This window comes from Polyodon spathula, chromosome 2 (assembly GCF_017654505.1).
Source record: "Polyodon spathula isolate WHYD16114869_AA chromosome 2, ASM1765450v1, whole genome shotgun sequence".
NCBI lineage: Eukaryota > Metazoa > Chordata > Actinopteri > Acipenseriformes > Polyodontidae > Polyodon > Polyodon spathula.
In genome coordinates, this window is record NC_054535.1 from 40349221 (window position 1) to 40364120 (window position 14900).

General features: G+C 40.3%; 1 protein-coding gene across 3 annotated transcripts in view; it reads right to left on the bottom strand.

The window, feature by feature from the left end:
- LOC121296408 (TBC domain-containing protein kinase-like protein) overlaps nt 1-14900 on the bottom strand; it is a 74853-nt gene continuing 59953 nt past the window's right edge. For all 3 annotated transcript variants that reach the window (XM_041221946.1, XM_041221936.1, XM_041221956.1), the window contains exon 26: nt 1-694. In XM_041221946.1, coding sequence (XP_041077880.1) covers nt 584-694 — 111 coding nt within the window. In that variant the 3' untranslated portion in view covers nt 1-583. The remainder of the gene's footprint in view (nt 695-14900) is intronic.

Below are 14900 nucleotides of genomic sequence, written 5' to 3' on the forward strand. Positions count from 1 at the left end.
TTAGTTTGATTAGATTTTTATTATGTGACAACACCCATGTTTATACTCTTGATAAGCGTTCCTTTATACTAAGAATCAATTCTTTGATTTTGTAATGTACAATAATGACCTGTGTACCATGTTTTGATCCACTCAAAAACAGTGCTGATTAGTGACTTTCTTTACTGAGTGGTCATTTGAAATTGAAAACATACTGTAATTTGGTAAAACCACATTGTAAGTCATAAATCATCTGGAAATACATACTTTTATTGGCAGTGCAGTGGACCCAGTTCATGCTCCCTCTTCCAAAACTGTGTGGTGCCGATTGATAAAAAAAAAATGGAGCAGGATACAGTAAATACACTATTGGCGCTTCTAAAATAAATTTGTTTATCCTGGTGAACAGTTGAGAAATATATTCTACAGGTGATCCATGATCCAAGACAACATGGACAACACAGTATACAGCAAAGTAACACTGCATGATCTTTAACCCTTTAAATTAAAAAAATGCCCTTTCATCTCTGCTGACTTCTTGTAACCTGCATAACCAGCACTCAACTACAGTCGGCCCACTCAATGCTTTGCGTTCGGTTGCTGCTCAGATCTGAGGAGAGGGGACGGTGAGTAGGCCTGTAGGTTTCATCTTGTTGATGCCTCCGTCCAGAATGCAAACCCGTGGGTAGGACACCTTCACTAGATGCTCTGCAAACTAAAGCACAGGAAAAAAGAAATTAGCCATGTGGATGACAAACATCAGGACTTCAAAAGAGTAAGTAGCAGGGTTCCGAAAAATAGTGTCATACATCCCTATGTGTTGCTACAACTGTCTATAGAATGCACCTGTAATTTTCCTTTCCATTGTTAATATTCTGACTTTTCAAAATGGCTGCTCTAGTGCACTGGGGCTTTCTGTCTTCTAAATCATTGCAGGAAGAGCGATTTAAAAAAAACTAAACAAGTGCTCTGGCTTTTCTGATCCGTACCACATCATAGATCGTTATTGCTGTGTTACCTTTTTGACAATGTGAGCAATAATCCTTACACTGTCAGTGCACTACAGCATCTTGAAATATCTTAATACCTATTTTTAAACCGTGAAATGCAGTGAAATAAGAAATTTTTTATAGTGAAAAAAATACTACCCTAATTTTCCCGGATGTGTGGCAACTCACTCAGGGCTGCAGTACGATTGAGATCTGCTTAAACCTCACAAGAAATTTAAAAAACATATGTTTTGTTTTTGAAGTTAGAGATAGTAGCTAGGCTTTGGGGGGAGGAGAGAGGGAGAGGGAGAGAGAGAGAGAGAGAGAGACAGAGAGAGAATCTAAGACTTGAGCCCCATCTGAAGTCAATTTAAATTTCAAACAAAGTGAGCTGAAGTAAATTCTGCTATAAATTGCATTGGTTTTGTTTTTTTAGGAATAAGACTTTGTGTTGCTTACCTTGCATTTTTGGAGTTAAAACAAAAGCATATAACACTTAAAAGAAATGTGTTCACTTTCCTGGAATTTGTGTATAGTTATCTTCTGTGGCATTTGATTAATGGAGTTCTATTTCCTGACATTTTATGTATATACTTCACTCACTGGCATTGTATTCATACAGTAAATACCGGTAGTTCCCTGGCATTTAATGTATGTTATGTATGCACGTTGTTGAGTTGCTTCATGGAAATGGCATTGATGCATCATAGGATAAGTTAGTCCCAGAATAGCACTAAAATACAGAAGAGTCGCTAATCTGGATGCAAGTTAATACATTTCCCAATATACTTTGCACTCAGCTGTTCGAACTAGGGCGATTTGTTTCTTCCCTGGAGGGGCTAATTTACACCAACAGGAGATTTGTGTTAAGTAAATTCATATTACAAGAATTCACTTATAACACCATGTAACACTTTTTTTTTTTTTTTTTTTTTTTTTTCCTGGGTAGTAAGTGTTATTTCCCAATTGCTTATGCCTCAAGTATAGAAAATGGCTATTATTCCCCACAAACTTTGCTTTTGTGACCAGGACAGTGACATTTCAAAATGTCACTATTTCCAATGGGAAAACGGGCAAATGTGTGTCTTTTTGTTCACATAAAGTCAGAAAAAAACAACATATGAATCCAAATTAACATGCATTTATACTAAAGTAATACAAAAATGACTACAAAAGATTTAGAAGTGAGTACTTTTTCGAGATTTACGATTATACTGTAAATACAGTATAATTGTAAATCTCGAAAAACTACTCACTTCTAAATCTTTTGTAGTCATTTTTGTCACTGTCCTGGTCACAAAAGCAAAGTTTGTGGGGAATAATAGCCATTTTCTATACTTTTGAGGCATATGCAATTAGGAAATAACTTACTACCCAGGAACAAAACTTGTGTTGCATAGTGTAATAGACTGCTAAATGTGTCTGTAGTATCAAGAAATTAATCTAATTTGAGTTAGTTTTACAGAGAATAAAGATGTTTTGGTATATCTAGGAATAGGGTTAGACTATTTTAAAAGTTCACTTTTTAAATATTTTTTTAATGAAGTCTTTCATGTCTGTAACTGGTGTTAAGTGCTATTTAAACCCTGCCAAGTCGTCTTACAAGTGAACGCAAGATGTTCTCCAGTTCATATTGTTTTCCCACAAATAATTAGGCAGGCACATTACTATTGTACAGCAAGGAATTTAGACCCTTTCTCCTTTCACTGCTTGAGAAAGTTCAGAGATTTTTGTGAAAGTTATTTAGTGTACAATATTTTTAACACATCACCAATCACCTTGTGCCATTCTGTACATGGATCCAACTTAACTGCTGCCCTACAAGCCTCTGCTTAGATTAGATCATCCATCAACTGTGTTTGTAATGGGGTGCTCCTGCCACTGCAGCAGAACCTCTGCTAATGGCCACTGGGTTAGACTGGAGCAAGTACAGTACACAATACTCTTTCAAGTTGCAAGTGAGTTATGAGGACACCTCTGATAATATTTATTAAATCACAAATGAGTGATTTGGACACTTATTAACTCCAACTGGTGGGGTGGATTATATATATACAGCTCTGGAAAAACTTGACCACTGCAAATTTTTCTTAAATCAGCATCTCTACATGTATGGGAGCCATTTCATTGCAGTGTCTGTTGAATTCCAACACAGGCACACCTCATTCTGCTGAATGAGGTACTGATTAGGGGATCACCTGAACCAAATCTTATTTAACGAGGAAAAGTATAAAAACCACTCCTGTGGTCATCACTATCCTCTTGCAACAAGACCAGCTGGATGGCAAAACAGTGCTAGTAGTACCTCAAAAGTAATTGGAATCAAAAAATAACTATTGACCATGCCCAAAGAGTTGAAAAAGAAAGTTTTGAGTGAGGAAAAGGGTTCAATTCTGGCTTTACTGGCAGAGGGATACAGTGAGCGTCAGGTTGCTTCCATCCTTAAAATTTCAAAGATGACGGTTCATAAGAACAAGGTCAAGCAGCACACATTGGGGGAAAACAAAGCTACAGACCAGCAGAGGGCGAAAACGACTCTCCACTGACCGGGATGACCGCCAACTTATTCGAATGTCACTCAGCAACTGCAGGGTGACATCAAGTGACCTACAAAAAGAATGGCAAACGGCAGCTGGGGTGAAGTGCACAGCGAAGACGGTTCGAAACAGGCTCCTAGGGGCAGGGCTGAAGTTGTGCAAAGATAGAAAAAAGCCCTTCATTAATGAGAAGCAAAGAAGAGCCAGGCTGAGGTTTGCAAAAGACCATAAGGATTGGACCATAGAGGACTGGAGTAAGGTCATCTTCTCTGAGTCCAATTTTCAGCTTTGCCCAACACCTGTCGTCTAATGGTTAGACGGAGACCTGGAGAGGCCTACAAGCCACAGTGTCTCGCAACCACTGTGAAATGTGGTGGAGGATCAGTGATGATCTGGGGGTGCTTCAGCAAGGCTGAAATCGGGCAGCTTTGTCTTTGAAGGACGCATAAATCAAGCGAAGTACAAGGTTGTCCTGGAAGAAAACTTGCTTCTTTCTGCTCTGACAATGTTCCCCAACTCGGAGGATTGTTTTTTCCAGCAGGACAATGCTCCATGCCACATGACCTGGCTGCCACACAGCCAGGTCAATCAAGGTGTGGGTGGAGGACCACCAGATCAAGACCCTGTCATGGCCAGCCCAAACATCCACACCTGAACCCCATTGAAAACCTCTGGAATGTGATCAAGAGGAAGATGGATGGTCACAAGCCATCAAACAAAGCCGAGCTGCTTGAATTTTTGCGCCAGGAGTGGCATAAAGTCACCCAGCATCAATGTGAAAGACTGGTGGAGAGCATGCCAAGACGCATGAAAGCTGTGCTTGAAAATCAGGGTTATCCCACCAAATACTGATTTCTGAACTCTTCCTAAGTTAAAACATTAGTATTGTTAAAAATGAATATGAGCTTATTTTATTTGCATTATTCGAGGTCTGACAACACTGCATCTTTTTTGTTATTTTGACCAGTTGTCATTTTCTGCAAATAAATGCTCTAAATGACAATATTTTTATTTGGAATTTGGAAGAAATGTTGTCAGTAGTTTATAGAATAAAACAAAAATGTTCATTTTACCCAAACACATACCTATAAATAGTAAAACCAGAGAAACTGATAATTTTGCAGTGGTCTCAATTTTTTCAAGATATATATATATATATATATATATATATATATATATATATATATATATATATATATATATATATATATATATATATATATATAGACACACATACAGTGCCGTGAAAAAGTATTTGCCCCGTCTGATTTTTCTTCTTTTTTTTTTTGCATATTTGACACTGAATGTTATCAGATCTTCAACCAAAATCTAATATTAGATACAAGGGACCCTGGATGAACAAATAACACAACGTTTTGATACTTATTTCATTTATTTATTAAAGAAAGTTATACAACACCCAATTCCCCCATGTGAAAAAGTAATCGCCCCCTTGACTCAATAACTGGTTACCTCGCCTTTAGCAGCAATAACTGCAACCAAACACTTCCTGTAGTCATTGATCAGTCCCTCACAGCGACGTGGAGGAATTTTGGCCCACTCCTTCACGCAGAACTGCTTCAATTCAGTGACATTTGTGGGTTTCCGAGCATAAACTGCTTGTTTCAGGTCATGCTACAACATCTCAATGGGGTTTAGGTCTGGACTTTGACTCGGCCATTCCAAAACTTTAAATTTATTGTTCTTCAACCATTTTGATGTAAACTTGCTTGTGTGTTTTGGATCATTGTCTTGCTGCATGACCCAGCTGCGCTTCTGCTTCAGCTCACGGATGGATGGCGTGACATTCTCCTATAGAATTCTCTGATACAGAGCAGAATTCATGGTTCCTTCAATGATGGCAAGTCGTCCAGGTCCTGATGAAGCAAAGCATCCCCAAATCATGAAACTACCACCACCATGCTTGACTGTTGGTATGAGGTTCTTACTGTGGAATGCAGTGTTTGGTTTTCGCCAGATATAACGGGGCCCATATTGGCCAAAAAGTTACTCTTTTGACTCATCTGTCCATAGAACATTGTTCCAGAACTCTCAAGGATCATCCAGGAGCTTTTTGGCAAACTTAAGACGAACATTCATGTTCTTCTTAGTGAGCAGTGATTTCCGCCTTGCTACTCTGCCATGAATCCCATTTTTGCCCAGCGTCTTTCTGATGGTGGAGTCATGAACACTGACCTTAGCCAAGGTGAGACAGGCCTGCAGAGCCCTGGGTTCTTTGTGACTTCCTGGACGATTTTACACCTTGCTTTTGGAGAGATTTTGGCAGGACGGCCACTCCTGGGAAGATTCACTACTGTCCCAATCTTTCTTCATTTGGACAATATGGCTCTGACTATGGGGCGCCACCAAACCAGAGCCTTAGAAATGGCTTTGTAACCCTTTCCTGACTGATAATCATCAATAACCGTTTTCCAGAGTTCTTCAGGAATTTTTTGATTGTGGCATGATGTGCCTCTAGAACCTGTGTGCTGACAACTTCACTCTGATGGTAAGGGCTAAAGTCAGTTTTATATTGGGCAGAGCTGGCCAAAATCAGTCCTCATTGTTAACCAAAGTATTCAAACAGCTGACCCTAATTATCCCTTTAATTGGGTTGAGTTAACTTGGTGGGCAATAACTTTTTTACACCTGAAGATTGCATGTTTGATTACCTTGTACACCAAAGAAAGAAGCACCAAACTTTGGTGTCATTTTTTTCTCTCAGACTCCCTCTATATACTACTAGAACCCACAAAAAGATCTGACCAAATTCAATGTTAAATGTACAAAAATGCAGAAAAAAAGACAGGGGGCAAATACTTTTTAATGGCACTGTATACTTTTACTGTCTGAGGTCAAATTCTTAGTTTCTGTTTACGTTTTGGGCTAGCACAAATTCCTGGTTTGCTGAAATGCACTGTAAATTATGAGTCTCTATTTCTGTCAGCCATGTTAACATTCTTAGCCAAGACACTTAATTTTACTTAATTTTCAAATAATTATACAACTCTGCTAAAACACGTGCACATTTATGCTTATGTTAAGTCATGATTCATAGTGCTCTACCTCATTAAAATCAATCTTTTACCTCATTAAAATCAATCCATTTTTGTTGCATCCCTAGTTAAATGTTTAGAGTTAAGTGCAGATTCAAAGCGCGGATGAAAGCTGTCCTCAGATTAATTAAGATACCACCTGCAGACCAGCTGTTAACCATGTCATGGGACCACTTAGGTAGTCATGTTCCACAAACATGGCTTGCCAATCTGCTTTCTAAACCCTCTCCCAGGAATGTATACGCTCTGTGATCTCTGGCAGCAAAGATAAACACGGCTCATTCGAACAGAAGGAGGGAGGTGGGGGAGGGGTCCCTGTTGGTACAATTGCACAGCAAGATAAATTTTTTTTTTTTTTTTCACAAAAGGTTGAGGAATGCTTAAACCTTGTCCAGCTTCCAAAATGATAATTGTACATCCTCGGGACACATTTAGGTACATCTCACATCGCTCAACTACTGAAATTAAGTAAGCAGCAGGGCCTTTTATTTACTAGGCACCTAGCTTATACTTTTGGCTCCTGGCTAACTGCAGTGTACCCCATGTGTTATGTCTTAATCTTAGCCTAAGGATGACACCAGAAGATAATATCCAAATTACACAAGATGTTTGTTCAACCCCTCTTTACATTCCAAAACCTTATCTATGAACATATTAATAAAGCATAACTCTAAAGCGCATTTACTGAACAAAAAGCAAATCTCAATGAATGCATGTATTTACATTTCGAAAACAAGTCCTTATGTTTATATATACTGTACTTATCATGCAAGGCAAACCTTGTACCTTAATATACAAACACATATTATGGAGGTCTTGCTCATGACAATACCTAGGATTGTTACAGCCATCAGAAAAAATGACATGGTGGAATGAAACTATTGTATTTGTGGTTAAAAGTTTTTAAGACAGCTGCCATTTCACTTAGCCAACGAGTTTTCATTGTGAAAATACACTAAGGGTTATTTTCAAAGATTTTTACATCAATGTATACACCTTGTATAAGAGGTTATGTTAACCTTTTGGTAGAGTTTGGGGGGCGGGAGTAGGGCTTTTCTAATTTCAGCCTGTCAATCACCATTAATCTCTGTCAATCATTATCTAAATCCTATTTAAAGCTTAGTCACATCTATCTCCCTTGTCAAGTGTTTTGCTTTTGCATAAGTCGTGACCTGTTAATTTGCTTGAATATAAAATCTGTCATCAGGCAATTCTTCAGCATGGATCAACTCCCTGACAACTCTGACCAGGAATCATCCCTGCTGGATTCTCCTCAAAACCTCTCCTTCACATTTTAGATGGAAATCCAGTACCTTTTACTTCTTATGCCGACCTCTACCCAGCAACCAGACCTTCTGCCCCGGCACTACAGAGATGAAAATGCTCCCGTCAGCAGGCTCAGTCTCTGGAGCAGCTATTTTATGAAAACTGGCAGCTTGCCAAACTTTTAAAAACCCTGCATGATAACAACATGAACATCCCAGCTGGAAGCAATCTTATGGTACTGTTTAAAATGAACTGCACCTTAATATCTGCTACACCCATGTTCCCTCCTTCTTGCAGATGCACTTCAGTAAACCTGCCAGCTCAGAGTCTCAGGACAGGCAGCCGCCGCCGCGCCTCTTCTCCAGTCATGGCCCCTGCCTCCTCTCTCAGTGCACCAGTTCAGCAACCTGGAGGTGCAGCCGAATCAGATCCAATTTTTCAGCTTCACAACAGCGTTTAAGGACATGAAGTCCCACTGCCATTTCAATTGCTTCAATTAATGCACAACTCAATGATATGGACAAACGAGTCGCTTCCAACTCTGCAGTAATCACCACTTCTCCAGGGTCAGCACTCGCTACTTTTGCCTGGCCGCCATCTCTTCCGGTCCAGCACCTCCGGTCCCTGAAGCTGACGTTACCACCTACAACCTGGCAACAGCCGCTCTCAAAGTTCCACAGAAAACTCCTGTTGTCAGAAATCACACTCTGGCTCCTCAACTCAGGTGGCAAATCATTGAATACAATAATAATATAATCTTTATTTTTATATAGTGCACCATCAGATAGGCTGGGGACTGTGCATTATATGCAGAGCCACTTATAAAAGGACATTTTGATTTAACATCTCATCTGCAGGATGGAGCAATAGGAGGTTAAGTGACTTGCTCAGAGTCACACAGTGAGTCAGTCTGTGGCAGAGGTGGGATTTGAACCTGTGACCTTAAGGGAATTTGTTTTTAGTAGGCCAAGCACCAGCTCCACCTTATTCATCCAGGAACACAGACATATCCGGCCGTAAAATCAGATTTGCTGGCTCCAAGCAAATCATCTGTAATAACTTCAATTCATCTGTCTGCTCATCAAAGTTTTGCAGGAAGCTTCATATTTGCCCACTCTGTCAGTTTGCCCAACTGCCCCTAAGAAATGACATTCAAATCTGCTCACAGTCTCCACCACAATAATCATCCCATCTCTGACAGAAGCCATCGAACATCACCCAGACCAGCTATTCACAACCTACCTCATCAACAGTCTGCAGCACAGATATTTTACCGGCCTGTCAAGAATTCCAGTATCATCACACATTTCCAATAACTTACACTCAGCAACTTTGGACCCTCAATCAGTCAACACTCTCATTCAATCTGAGATACAAAAAGGTTTTATGGCAGCCCATTTATAACCCCCCCTGCTTTCGACGACCACCTCCCTCCCACTAAACTGGATTGCATTCGATACCTCGCCAATGAATTCCAAATCACAACCTCTATCAGAAAACGTGACCTGCTATCCTTGCTGCACCACTTTAATTACACAATTTGGATCATCCCTCCAGGGTAGAACCTTCATTTCACATCTCCTCGCTCTTTCTTCTACAGCATCAAGCCCAGAGGCTTGGATAAACATATCCGCAGAATCCAGGAAGGACATTCAAATGTGAGGATTATTAATCCAAAACTGGAACAGGCTTTCACTACATTCTGAAGATTAACCTTAGCCCCCCAAAATTTGTCCCTTTTTACAGATGACTCACTTATAGGATTCGGGGGTTTCATGGGTACAGAGTGGTTCTCCAGCAGCTGGCCTCCGGAAATTCAAAACCTAGCCATGCATCTCAAGGCTACAGCACTCCTGGAGTTGTATACAACTGTAGCAGAGGCCTACCTCTTGGGCTATCAGTGGTCTAGGAAGTCAATCCTATTCTTCTGTGATAATCTACCCACAGTGCATATTATCAACAAAGGCCGTTCATCCTCTCCTCTCATCAAGAGTTTACTCTACTGCCTTGCATGGATTTTAGTGTCTCATAATTTAATTAGTCAAGCACCCCACATCACATGCATTAATAAACGCTGCCGATGCTTTATTTCGTCTCCAGATCACCAGATTCCGCCAGCTGATCCCAGCAGCAGCTCCAGTCCCATTGCAGGTCCCGCTATTCCAGAACCTGGTGTTCAACTCGACTCTATCCAAGCTCCTTCAATCTGTCAGAAACTACATGACTTCAGCCCTCGCTCCAACTACAAGGTCATTGTACAACACATGCTGGAACTGCTATTCAGCCTCCTGTGCTGAAAATCAGATTCTTCCTATTCTGTTCAATCAAGACTGGATCCTCGCTTTCATCGCTCACGCAAGCAACTCTCCATCTGGCTCCAGGCACAATTAAATCATACATCAGCAGGACCCAGTATCACTATCGCTTATTGGCAGTTCCTTCCCCCATCTTGCTGTTCATTCCAGCAGTCCATCTGACACTGCGAGGAATCATGAAAAGCACAGCCCCATCTTCCTCATCGCGGCTACATATATAGGTGGAAATTTTATTCAATTTAATACAAAGCCTTAAAAAAATGGCTGCTTCAATCCTTTCAGCAACTTACTCATGGAGGCAATGTGTTTAACCGCTTTCTTCTGATTCCTCAGATGCGCAGATTTCACAATTCCATCCCGCCCTGTGAGCTAAGTGTTATAACGGGTCTCGCTAATCTTGTAACATTAACCCACGTTTTTCAAAGTGTAATTTGCACAATTGACTTAATGTTTCAAAAGTAGAAAGGCACAGCACTTCAAAATGCCAAACATTTGTAAGTAGTTTATTTGCAAATTTGTTAATTGGTACATTCAATGTTTTTTTTTTTGTTTGTTTTTTTTATTTACACAGAGATGAAAAAAGCTTTAGAAGCCGCTCAGTCTCATAAAACAGACCGAATGGGAATGGCATCTCAATGTGGTTGTGAACGGTCAATTTTTACTGGTCAACACAGTAGGTTCTTTTTAGTTTTAGAATCCTAACTTTTCATTGAATTTGTCATTTTGGCTCCAATTGCATTGAGGTTGCCCAAACTACTGTCTGCTTGGGTTCACCATTAATTATTACATTGAATTATACAAGTTTCAGTGACATTGCAGATAACTTTCAATTTATTCTAAGTTTCTGTTTCTTATACAGCACATTTTCAAGATGCATATTGCTTACTTTCCTTACCGCTTCTATCCTATAATCCTTATCACGGCTAGACAAGGGACAGCAATTCCAAACCGAAGATAAGAAAATGTAAACATTCCTCTCGAGCAATGTTACCTGCTTGGCTGATTACTGTGTTGCACAGACAGGTGGTGTCAGGTAAAAAGCTGACAGCTCTTTGCAGCTGAATGGAATGGATGGTGAAATCAATAATTAAATTGAAAATAAATACGTAAATCAAACTGACACATTTCTTTCTGAAATACTGTCTTCTAAGTTCAGTTGTAGGTTTTCTGGATTAAACTTCTTTCTGTCTCAAACAGCGTTTTTAATGACAAACTACTCTGAATGAATGACAACTAACTTGACATGCTAAGGTTTTTAATCTGTGTTTGACAATGTTAACTAGAGAAGGTGGAAAGGTTTAAGGAATGTGCCTGTGTTTTTCTCCTGTTACTGTGCACACTAAACCCCCTCTGTGTAATCACTACTGTCCCTGTTTATATTTTCTGGTTGCTAGGTCCTATAGAGACAATGCATTACCTCAGTTGAGAGCTGAATATGGAATGGATTGTTATATTTTAGTCATGCTGTCTACTGCACCTTTTCAAATCTGTGCTCAGCCACTGTCCGTTTTAGTGAGTGTTGAGGTAGGACTGTTTCTGGAATAAATTAACAAAAGCAGGGGGATTTACATTGCCAAGGCTAGTTTTAAGAAATAAATGTTTATGAAATATACCCTCTACCAAATAGTACCTTTATAGTCTACAAACAAAACCATAGTTCAAATTACCACGAGACAGCACAGCTGAAAGCACATCTGTCTAATCTGATAAGATTCTCCCTATTAAGCTGTCTACACAAATTCCTACAACACTAAGTTATTTCTTGAGGCCCCTGTGACAGGATAGCTGCAGAGGAAAGACTCAGAGTCAGGAAAATGCAGCGAAACAAAAATTCAATAATTAGCCCATTAAGGTTCCAGCCACATTCTAACATGTATTTGGCAGGGAGGAATTTAACCTCCTCCCTGCTGATCCAAAATAAACAAGAAACATAATGAAAATCATAATGAAAACAGTAAAAATGATATCAACACAAATTATAGGAGGCAGACTGGCACTCCATCATAGCCACTCATATAAACTTCAATCTACAACACTTCTCAATGTAACAGTTTCCTCTTACAACTTTAATTAACACAATGAGTACAAAATGAAGTGCTCCTCTATGCTTGTCAACTCTAACCCTGCTTATCAACTGAGAACAGATTAATCTGGTATTTGTTGTAGGCTATACCATTTATTTACTTCCTTTAGTGAAACTCTCAGAATTGCCCTAGACTTAACGTTTGTGATGATGCTCATACTTTCTAGTTATGTGAAATGGCACTCTTGGTTAAAGTTTAAAATGCTTTAAGTGTTTAAAAAAACACAATATCATTGTAAATATCTAAATCACTTGACACAGTGAGAAAAGATTTGACTCCATTTAAATTTTACCCTGAAGCTTAGGTGTGTGTGCTGCACTTTTGTTAACTCTAGAAAAGTGACCCTTGAAGACAAAACTCATTATAGCTAAGGCCAAAGTCTTTGCTGTAAATCTTATTTGAAAGTGTAGTCTTTGAAAGGTGGCCCTCCTTCTTTAATCTGTAAATAATCACATATTTGCAGAGCAACCATCCATTTTTTACATATATTTTTTCACAGTAAAAAATGATTCATTTCACCGTCTTAAATAGGCGTTTGAAGATTTTTCATGATTAAACATAATATTTATTAAAGAAATAAAATATAGCATCACATTGAAAAGATGTGTTTATTAAAAGATTTATACAACAAATCTTCTAAATATTTAAATGCTGTTTGAACAGGGCTTGTCCGTGGAACTTAGGCCTGAAGCAAATAAATAATTGCTTGGCTTGCTGTCAACTATGGGTGCGGTCAACATAATAGGCCAATGCCCTAACTGGACAGAACATATGGAGCTTTCTCTCCCTGTCAGAGTGGAAAGGAGGTGATGAAAGGCTTCCAACTCCACTGACTGGTTGATACGGAAAGCAGAAATGCTTTTAGGGAGAAAAGCAAGATTAGTGCTGCAAGTAACCTTAGTTATGGTCTCTGCAAAAAACAAACAGGCTTTCGCTGCTGAGAATGCTTGCATTTCACATACCCGCTAGTGGTAGTAATAGCAAGCAGGAAAGCTGTCTTTAAGGACATAAATTTTAGCTCTGCTGAATGTAGGAGATCAAATGGCGGTCTTTGCACTACACTGAGCCACCAGCGAAGGGACAAGATCCTTTCTAGGGGGTCTTAACCTCATAGCACCTTTCAAAACTGTACCGCTAGGACGCGCAGAGGCCAGACCCAAAGCTGCAGAGCTGCTGGGTCTGGATGCCACAGAGTCCCTCGCAACTGGCTGTGTCGGTCTCGACGGGTCAGCAGCTCCCACGGCTGACCATATAGGAGCTGTGCCAGTGTCGAGAACCAGGTCCTCTTGAGCCACATTGGGGCTACTAATACCTATTTTCCACTGTACAACTGAGCCATGCCAGGGCCATATCAAGCTCTCACTGTGTGGTTAGGGAGAGCCCGGGTACTGTCTGACACAACATAATGATGAAAATCTTTAACCCTGGCTCGGCTTGGCTCACAGATGTCTTGTGAGGAAGGCGTTTCACGGTTTGGTTCTCGTTCGGTTCGACAAATAGCCAGTGATGAACCATCAGTACTCGTACTGTACCAAGCCCTCACGAGTCTGATGTGCCAGTGGACAGGGGTATAAGAGCACCAGAGCCGGATCCTGCCTCATCTTTTCCACGCACAGTGGAAACAGTGGCAATGGTGGTCCTGGGCTATCTGTGGATCACCGTGTCTATGCTGAATGGGTGACCGCTCTCCACTAAGGAATACCAGTGGGGACAATAGGTGGACTCTTGGGTCGCAAAGGGCGCATCCGTTAGAGCCCTAAGGGTAGGATCGAGGATGCTGTTGCCATCAGGCCAAGAAGTCTGTATAGATCTCGGTCCCTGCTCTGACTGTGAAATGGCGGCAGACACGCATTCTCTGAAACGTGCCCTGCCAAGCCATCTTTTTTTGCACGGCAGGTCCACAGCGAAGCCATCGCATGTATAGTGACAGAGGACAACACTGATCTGAATGGCTCTTCAGCAGACCCGCAGGCGTCCTGCTGGCCACAGGAGTCACTGGCGTGTGGTGACGACCTGAGCCCTCCCTACCCGGGTGGTGCTCGGCCAATTGTGTGCCGCCCCCTAGAAAATCTCAGTCACAGTCAGCAAATGACATAGTCTGGATACGAACCAGCAATCTCCAGGCTATAGGGCACATCCTGCACTCCACGAGGAGCACCTTTACTGGATGCACCACTAGGGAGCCCCAGAAATCAAGTATTCTTGTCTTTATCAAAGCATTACTTTGTTCATAACAACTGGAACATTATGGTTTTAATCCACAATCACAAGTCACTTTAAACAACAAGCAGGCACCAGTGGAAATCACAATAACTTTTACCTATACAACAACCTTAAGGACAAGAAGTTAAGGCATTGATACATGCCACTTATAATAAAAGCCTAATTTAAATGTTTTTTATACTATCATCAAATAGGTGATTCTATAGATGCTGGAAACATTGGTTAATTAGGCTAATAACAAAAATGGGCATTCATCATTTCCACAAAAACTTAACCTTTAAAGATAACTTAAAACGTACTTAAAATGTAGACAAAACATGTGTAATTAAAAGCAGATGTGCATTATGCAGTATGTGTCAAATTCCAACCATACATTCGGGGTAATGTCTAAAGAAACATGCAATGCATCTTCAGTTTCTCTTGTTCTGTTTATGCAATTTAAAACATTGTC